This window comes from Mesocricetus auratus, unplaced genomic scaffold (assembly GCF_017639785.1).
Source record: "Mesocricetus auratus isolate SY011 unplaced genomic scaffold, BCM_Maur_2.0 Super-Scaffold_100007, whole genome shotgun sequence".
NCBI classification, from domain to species: Eukaryota; Metazoa; Chordata; class Mammalia; order Rodentia; family Cricetidae; genus Mesocricetus; species Mesocricetus auratus.
This window is the reverse complement of record NW_024429191.1, coordinates 56,721,105-56,729,927: the sequence shown is the minus strand read 5'-3', so window position 1 is coordinate 56,729,927 and position 8,823 is coordinate 56,721,105. Positions and strand designations below refer to the sequence as shown.

Below are 8,823 nucleotides of genomic sequence, written 5' to 3'. Positions count from 1 at the left end.
CTCTGATGCTGCATTACCCAGGAGCCCCGCCTCTTCCAGTGTACATAGACCCATCAGGGTTAGGAATACATCATACCAGGGCTGGGAAGTATCTAAGATAAAACTTAAGACATTTAGGAGGAGTTAAAAAATGGGTTGGGTTAGTGAGGGAAGGACACAGACAACTCGAATGCTTTTACTCAATACAACTGAAAAAAAAAAAAAGCCAGCATCAAATTTAAAATATTTTTTCTTTAAATCATTTTTTTTTCTCCATTCTTCAGGGTATACCCCAGGGGGAAAGGAAGGTACCCATGGCCAGCCCTGGCTCCTAATGCCATCCTCCCAAGTGAACACACAGATTGGGAAGCTGACCCCTCCCCCCAACACTAACACCTTTCATACAACAAGGCAGTGGAGTGAGGCACAGAGGATCAGACCCCTCCCCTCAGCTTACTGGCACAAAGGGAGAGCAATTACACTTAGAAATATATATATATGTTATATATATATATATATGTCTATTTATAAAAATTTATCATACTTGATCAAAACTATCCCCCCACCCTTTCTGTTGCCCCCAAGAGCAGGGTACTAGGCTTGGACACACTCCACAGGTCTGCTGGTTCTCTTGCCTTTCTGGCCCTGGGCCTAATAAGCATGAGGGAATTTAGCACTTGTGTCCACCATGCCCTGCAGGGACAGGCCAGCTGTTGAACGTGTTTCAGTTCCCTATGAGCTCCAAAGCCCCACAAACCCTCTGCATGAAGGGAAGCTCTGCCCACCCCCAAGTCCCCAGATCCTGAGCCAGAGCCAGATCCTAGACTGCCGTCCCGTGGGTCTCCAGATCACTTGCGCCTGCCGAAGATGGACTTCTTGCCTGGGTTCTTGTCACCCACACTTAAACCGATAAGGAGCCGCGCTTTCTCCTCTTCCTGCTGTTGCAAGTTCAGGTCTGATTTTGTTTCTAGCTTTCCCCGGACCTCAGACCCTGTTGCAGGTTTCAACCTTAGCTTTTCTTTGATTACCTGGCAAGTGGAAAGAAGTAAAAGGCAAAAATATTAGTGAAACAGGCTGAACAATTCAAACTGAACCAATTCAAGATTTATTAAACTTACATGCAGAGCACAATGGGGTGGTTCAAAGTATATAAATAATGGTCTCTGCTTTCAAGAAGCGTACAATCTAATCAGAATCCATAAAGGTGAGGTTGTAGCAGCCCTTAGTTCCCTCAAATTAATGATAGTTAACAGGAAACAAGGACAAAATCATTCTTGCCAGTCCCTGCTAACGAAACAGCCATAAGCCCTGGCGAGATACCTGGGCAACCAGAGCTTTTCGGCTGTCCCTTTTGACAGCCATGGCAAAGTCCAGCCATGTCCACGTGTTGTTGTGGTACTCCAGACAGGGTAGCACCAAGTTAAGGTCACCCCAGTCCACACTGTTCTTCTCACCCTGCAAAGAGGAGGAGGAGGGGGAAAATTACATCAGCTGCCGTTTTGAATCTAAGCCAGTACTTGGAGTAAATTCCTATGATAGCAACCTACAGACATAGATTGGATTTCCCCTACCTCAGTCATGGTAATAGTGCTGACCCCTGCAGGAAGCAGAAGGAACAGCAGGTTTGTCACCCATGGCCCACTTTCACAGGAAGTCTGGCTGTCACCCTCTATAATCTTTGGTTTCCTTCCTATTCTGTTCTAGAAAGTGCTGGGATGGGAAATACCTTATAACTGACACACAGTGGAACTTGTGGGATTTTTATGTATATGAAGGAGTTGTTCATGGCAGCTCGCTCTTTCATCTTGTCAATATCATCAACTGGGTGCTAGGAAAGACAAAGGAGTTAGAAGCCTTTAAAACCAGAAGAAACCAAATATCCTAAATAGTGCTCCATCTTCTCAACCCTGGAGTCAATCCACTCAAAAGAGAAATACCCAGCCAAGTCCAACAGAAATGATTAATAATAGCCGACTGTCCTGGAACTTGCTCTGTAGACCAGGCTGGCCTGAGTGCTGGGACTAAAGACATGCGCACTACCACCCAGCCAAAAAGTCTTTTAAACACATGTTTTTAGTTTTTTAGTTTCTTTTGCCTTTTTGAGACAGGACCTCATACGGTCCAGGCTGCCCTTACGACGATGTTCTGACTCCTGTCAAAGTTACAGAGTGCACTACCACTTTCGGTTTCTCTGATTCTTCAGTCTTTAGGGACATGTGCCATACCTCAGGTAATTTGCGAAATGATCTCCTGACCCCAGAACTCCGAGTCAAGCCTTGTGCTACACCCTTTCCAGGACCTAGTGGTACTGCATCATCTGTTGCTATTAGCTGCCGAGGCTTCACTACTGGTATCCCAGTTGTCACCAGTTTAGACTTATCCTCTTCATCACCAACTTCATCATCTTCCACATTTCGACCAGGAAAGAAAAAGCCCATCATCCTATGGAAGAACTGGTGTGACAGCTGAATGGTGAGAGGCACCACATTCACCTAGAGGAAAGACGCAGGGGGCGGTTAAGCTCAGGGGCTATCCTTGTCTAACAGTTTTTAGTGTGAAAAGCCCTTTGACCATGGGTTCCATTTACGAACCTCAAAGTGTTCCTTAACAGAGATACCCCCAACAGGTGGCCGGACTTTGCTGAAAAGGCGGAGGGCAAGCTGTCTCCCCGACTGGCAGGAACTCTGGGGCCGCAGAACCACCTATATGACAGAGCGAACAACTCCATTAAACATCCTTTCTAAAAATCAATCCACAAATCTCCTATAGAATGAGAACTGAAGCCAATGGTCTTGCTAAGCTGGGCAAGTTATACCATTTCAGATCACGTTGCTTTTTACATGAGTTGATATGAAAAGACCATCACAAATGCCCTTTGCTCTAAAGTATATATAAATGGGCTAGGAATGGGGAAATAGGACTTCCCATATAGATGTGCGGGTATAGATTAGTAGAGTGCTTGTCTAGAATGAACAAGACCCTGCCTAAATTCCATCCTCACAAAACAATAAAGAGAAAAAAAAAAAAAAAGACTTGCCTTATAGATAGCATTGGGGAGAAGGTTGTTCATAGTGAACCAGCCCAACTCCAGGAGATGTTCTGCTGTGTCATCAGACTTATTCACCTGTAAGACAAGATTTTGTCCTGTTCACTACAAGCTTTCCTTAGGAACTTGATAGAGAATTACTACATATCTAATCTATATATACACTAATATATATACTAACACTATATATACTAATCTAACCCTCTGATCTCATTTTTCTCTTTAAGTCAGGATCCCATAAAACAAACTGTACCTGTGGCTGGCTTTGAACTCCTGATCCACCTTACCTATACATCTGGAATGATGGGATTATATGAATGCACCATCACAGTCTATCAACATGTCTGTCAATCTCAGATACAATAGATGAACCCTCTAATCTAGTGTTTCTCTCGAGTAATACTAGCTAAACCACTAAATGCTAATACTTCCTAGTTATTGTGACATTTCTCATTTTCAAATATCCCTTGTAATAATATTATTGTAAGGTAGTTGCTGTCAGTATCAGAACATTCCAACTCAACTTGGAAAATTACTTCACTGGGCCTTAGTTCTAAGAATATCTTTCCTTTTTTGTTGTTTTGTTTTTTGAGACAGGGCTTCTCTGTATTGCTTTGGAGTCTGTCCTAGAACTTGCTCTGTAGACCAGGATGGCGTTGAACTCACAGAGATCCTCCTGCTTCTGCCTCCCTAGTGCTGGGATTAAAGGTATGCACCAACAATGCCTGCCTTTTATTTCATTTTTTTTTTTTTTTTGAGACAGGGTTACAGGGTTTCTCCGTGTAGCCCTGGATGCCCTGGGACTTGATTTGTAGACCAGACTGGCTTCAAACTTTGGAGATCTGCCTACCTCTGCCTCATGACTGCTGGGGTTAAAGGCATGCACCACCACCACCTGGACTGATTAATCTTTTTTTTCCAAGACAGAGTTTCTCTGTAGCTTTGGAGGCTGTCCTGGAACTCACTTTGTAGACCAGGCTGGCCTCGAACTCACAGAGATCCGCCTGCCTCTGCCTCCCGAGTGCTGGGATTAAAGGCGTGCGCCACCAACGCCCGGCCTGGACTGATTAATCTTATCTATACACCTATATCATTTATTATAGGCTAATGTGTCTCTAATCATGACCATCATACAACTAGCCCTTTCTTCTCTCCATGGACTGAACTCCTGGGCTGCTGCTATATGACTGTGCACCCCAATACCTTGCTGTAGAGGAACCTCTGTAGCTCCAGCTCAGCGATTCCCAACTGTCCGTCTTCCTCTGTCAGTCGCCAACGTGCCTGAGCAAAGTAAAACTCAGTGCGACGGACCACACTCACATCTTCCTGTTGCTTTCGCAGCTCCATTTTGTTGGCCCGCTGCAGTTGGAAATCCTTAAAACATCTGTGCATGAACAGGAAAGAACACAGGAGTCCCTCATAATGCTGTAGGTGCTAAACCCAGAGACCAACCTGGTTTTTTCCCCACTGACGCATTGTTTCTGACACTCTGAGCTATGGAAAAGAAAAGTTATCTTTTAGCTCTATAGTTTCTTCCCAGTAAATCCTATGATTACACTTTCAATATATTTTTTTGTTGTTGCTGTCTGTGTAGCCATGACTGCAATTTGCTCTGTAGACCAGGCTGTCCTCGAACTCAGAGACCTGCCTGCCTCCCGAGTGGTGGCATTAAAGGTGTGTGCTATTACTATCTGGCTTTCAATTTTGTTCTTTTTTTTTTTTTTTTTTTTTTTTTTTTTGGTTTTTCGAGACAGGGTTTCCCTGTGGCTTTGGAGGCTGTGCTGGAACTAGCTCTTGTAGACCAGGCTGGCCTCGAACTCACAGAGATCCGCCTGCCTCTGCCTCCCAAGTGCTGGGATTAAAGGCGTGCGCCACCAACGCCCGGCTTTCAATTTTGTTCTTTATTAATCAATTTTAATGTATACACACTGCTAAGGTCACAAAAGTGGTATTTCTTAACTCATTTTGCAGCAGAGCCTTTCCCAGGAAGCACTCAGCAAGGTTGACCAAAGAGGTGCCTGTACCTACTGTTACTATGGCACACGAAACCTAAAGACTGTCATCACATAGCTGAGCTCTCAACTGAGTAGAGAAGACTGCTGGGTACCTGATGAGGATGTTGAGTTCTTCACTTTCCAGCTGCAGGTTGGCCTTTTCCTGGTTTAGCTGTAACTGAAGTTTTTGGTTCAGGTCAAGCAAGTTCTCATTCTTGCTGTCATCCTGTAACGACTAGGGAACCAGGAGAAAAGAAATTAGGAGATCCTTCCTGTCTACTGTAGGCGATCTCCCTGTCCTCAGATTACCTAGGGTAAATACCTTCATGATAGAATACATCTGTTTCTCTAAGTGCCGTATCTGGGCCACATGTTGCCGCACAGCCTCCTGCAGATGCAATATGCTACTGCGCTGCTCCTCAGGATTGCTAGAGATCTCAAGTTGGAACCTGACACGCTGTTTCTTTTCACTATGCTCCTAAAAGAGGGAAATGTACATTTTTAAATGTGGTCCTGTGAATAAAACCCACAGCTTCACACATGCTAAGTACATGCTTATTATTGGTACATCCCCAGCCCTGTGAATGTTTTTTTTTTTTTTTTTTTTTTTTTTGGTTTTTCGAGACAGGGTTTCTCTATGGCTTTGGAGGCTGTCCTGGAACTAGCTTTTGTAGACCAGGCTAGCCTCGAACTCACAGAGATCTGCCTGCCTCTGCTTCCCAAATGCTGGGATTAAAGGCGTGCGCCACCAACGCCCGGCTTTGTGAATGCTTTTTTTAAATGAGTAAGTTTTGTAGGAAAGTGAATAGGGATCTCTTCTAGAAAGTTGACCTTTACTGGTCATGGTCAGTAGTAAGAGTAAGGGGTAGATCAATACAAAAGATCTGCAATGTGGATTTTATAAGCCACAAGGTAGAGATGGAGGCAAAAGTGTGTAGTTACCATTGTTAGAGATGCTTGGTTGACTGAGAACTCACTAGAACAAGCTCTACAGTCTTTTTTTTTTTTAAGATTTATTTATTTATTACATATACACCAGATTGAATTGTAGATGGTTGTCAGCCACCATGTGGTTGCTGGGAATTGAACTCAAGACCTCTGGAAGAGCAGTCAGTGCTCTTAACCTCTGAGCCATCTCTCCAGCCCCCAAGCTCTACAGTCTTAAGAGACACTTAAACTTTCACTATATGATTTTTTTCTTCTCCTGAGACAGGGTTTCTCTATGTAACCACCCCAGCTGTTGCACTGTAGAGCAGGTTGGCCTTGAACTCACACATCTGTCTGCCTCTGCTTCCCAAGTGCTGGGATTAAAGATATACACCACCACTGCTGGGCAACTATATAATTTCTAATAGAACTGATTAAGAGGATGTACCAATCAAACTAATAAGAGATATTAGTTTCCTTCTTATCCACTGAGCCATCTCATCAGCCCAGCATTAGTTTATGTGATCCAAGTAAGGGACAAGGTCAAAGTTCAGGTGAGGCTAGACTGAATTCTAGAAGGGCCCATGCTCACCTTCCGCTTGGGTTCTACATGGAGCAGCAGGTTGTTGACGATGTCCAGAATCATAGCATACTGAGCTGGGTTGGTAGAAATTTCCAATTCATGGTGGATGAGAGTGAAAGTATCCACAGCCCCTAGATAATTGTTAGCAGTTAAATGAGAGGTTCAAATTTCTCCCTAAATATTCAATTTCCTAGCTTTTTTTTTTTTTTTTGAGACAGGGTTTTTCTATGTAGCCCTGGCCAGGTTGGAACTCATGGAAATCCAGCTGCCTCTGCCTCCTAGATGCCAAGAGTAAAGTTACGCAATACCACCCCCAGTCTAACAACATTGGAACCACTTCTGGTAGTCAGTCCAACAGAGGGGAACAAGAGATACTCAGGAAAAGGAATATGCTTATTTCAGAACTATAAGTAATATCCACAGTCCCCATTTCCTCTAAGAGTTACAGGTTGTTTGAATGTCTGAGCCAAGTGAAATGTTAGTGGCAACATTGCACAAGGATGCTGGGCGGTGGTGGTGCACGCCTTTAATCCCAGCACTCGGGAGGCAGAGGCAGGCGGATCTCTGTGAGTTCGAGGCTGGGCTGGACCGACAGCCTCCAAAACAATACAGAGAAACCCTGTCTCGAAAAACCAAAAAAAACAAAAAACAAAAACAAAAAAAAAACAAAAACAAAAACAAAAACACAGGGATCCCTTTAATAATTCTACTGTTTTAAAACCGTTAAGAAGGGGCTGGAGAGATGCCTCAGTGGTTAAGAGCACTGACTGTTCTTCCAGAGGTCCTGAGTTCAATTCCTAGCAACCACATGGTGGCTCACAACCACCTTGAATGAGATCTGATGCCCTCTGCTGGCATGCAGGCAGAAAACTGTATACACAATAAATAAAATATTAAAAAACAAACATACAAAACAAAAAGAAAAAACCACTAAGAAGATAAGTACTTTCACAAATGCCCAGTCCTCCCTGGATACCTTCCTGCTTCTTCAAGAGGTCCTCCTTTTCCTGGTTCTCATGAACCTCAGGTGGCTTAATCTGAGTTGCCAGCTCAGGGTCGATGTCGTGACTGTAACTAATATAGTACATTCGGCAATTACAGCGTGAAATGATCCGCTGAACCTGCTGGGCTTGCTGAGCTTCAGCTGGCTGGTTCCAATCTGGGAAGAAGGGGAAGAGAGATTCTCTGTGAGAGTTACAGTGTATGGTTGTAAGGAATTCCAGAAATGTTGCTTTTACTCTAGAATAGCGAAAAAAAAATTGCTACTACTTCAACACACACTGATGTTAAAAATAGATAAGTTGGAGCTGGAAAGTGACTTAGAGGTTGGGAGCACTGACTGCTCTTCCAAAGAACCAGGGCTCAATTCTCAGCACACACATGGCAGCTCACAACTGTACCTCCAATTTTAAGGGATCAGATACCCTCACAAAGATATATGTATATGCAAATAAAACACCAATGCACATAAAAACAAGCCATTTAGAAAAAAAAAAAAAAAAACCAGGCTGGGTGGCAGTGGCAGGCAGATCACATAATAATTTTTTTTTTTTTTGGTTTTTCGAGACAGGGTTTCTCTGTATTGCTTTGAAGGCTGTCCTGGAACTCTCTCTGTAGACCAGGCTGGCCTTGAACTCACAGAGATCCGGCATATATAAATAAATAAATTTAAGGGAGAAAAAAGGATAAACTGGGACCAAGCATGGCAACACACACCTTTAATCCCAACACTTGGGAAGCAAAGATAGGCATTCTCAGTTCTAGGCTGGCTTGGTCTGTACAGTGAGTTTCAGGACAGCCAGGGCTACATAGTCAAACTGTTTCAGACAGATAATAAAGATAGATAGGGTTGGGTGTGCAACTCTAAGGTACAACAAACACCTGGCATGTCAGTGACCCTGAGTTTGATTCCTAGTACTGCCAAAACTTAAATAAAAACAGTATGGTTGCTGGATGGTGGTGGCACATGCCTTTAATCCCTATACTTGGGAGGCAGAGGCAGGCAGATCGCTGTGAGTTCAAGGCCAGTCTGGTCTACAAAGTAAGTTCTAGGACAGTCAGGGCTACACAGAAAAACCCTGTCTTGAAAAATGAAAAAACAAACAACCCCAAACAAACAAAGAAACCAGTATGGTGGCTCATGTATGTTTGTAACCCCAGCATTCAGCAGCAAAAGTCCATGCATGAGTTTGAGGGAGGCATATATAGAACGAGACACTGCTTCAAAACTGAAAGAAAAAAAGTGCAGATTAGAGGTTAGATAAGTAAATGAAGCACCTTTGCAATGCACATTT

The 8,823-nt window shown here is 43.6% G+C and overlaps 1 protein-coding gene across 1 annotated transcript in view; it reads right to left on the bottom strand.

The window, feature by feature from the left end:
- Window positions 1-211: 211 nt before the first annotated feature.
- Kiaa0100 (KIAA0100 ortholog) overlaps window positions 212-8,823 on the bottom strand; it is a 31,673-nt gene continuing 23,061 nt past the window's right edge. The window contains exons 28-38 of the mRNA XM_040749234.1: window positions 7,506-7,688; window positions 6,539-6,660; window positions 5,342-5,497; window positions 5,133-5,254; window positions 4,229-4,409; window positions 3,017-3,103; window positions 2,571-2,681; window positions 2,205-2,471; window positions 1,706-1,807; window positions 1,300-1,434; window positions 212-1,007 (exon numbers count right to left, since the gene is read on the bottom strand). Of these exons, the coding sequence (XP_040605168.1) occupies window positions 828-1,007; window positions 1,300-1,434; window positions 1,706-1,807; window positions 2,205-2,471; window positions 2,571-2,681; window positions 3,017-3,103; window positions 4,229-4,409; window positions 5,133-5,254; window positions 5,342-5,497; window positions 6,539-6,660; window positions 7,506-7,688 (1,646 nt within the window). The 3' untranslated portion in view covers window positions 212-827. The remainder of the gene's footprint in view (window positions 1,008-1,299; window positions 1,435-1,705; window positions 1,808-2,204; window positions 2,472-2,570; window positions 2,682-3,016; window positions 3,104-4,228; window positions 4,410-5,132; window positions 5,255-5,341; window positions 5,498-6,538; window positions 6,661-7,505; window positions 7,689-8,823) is intronic.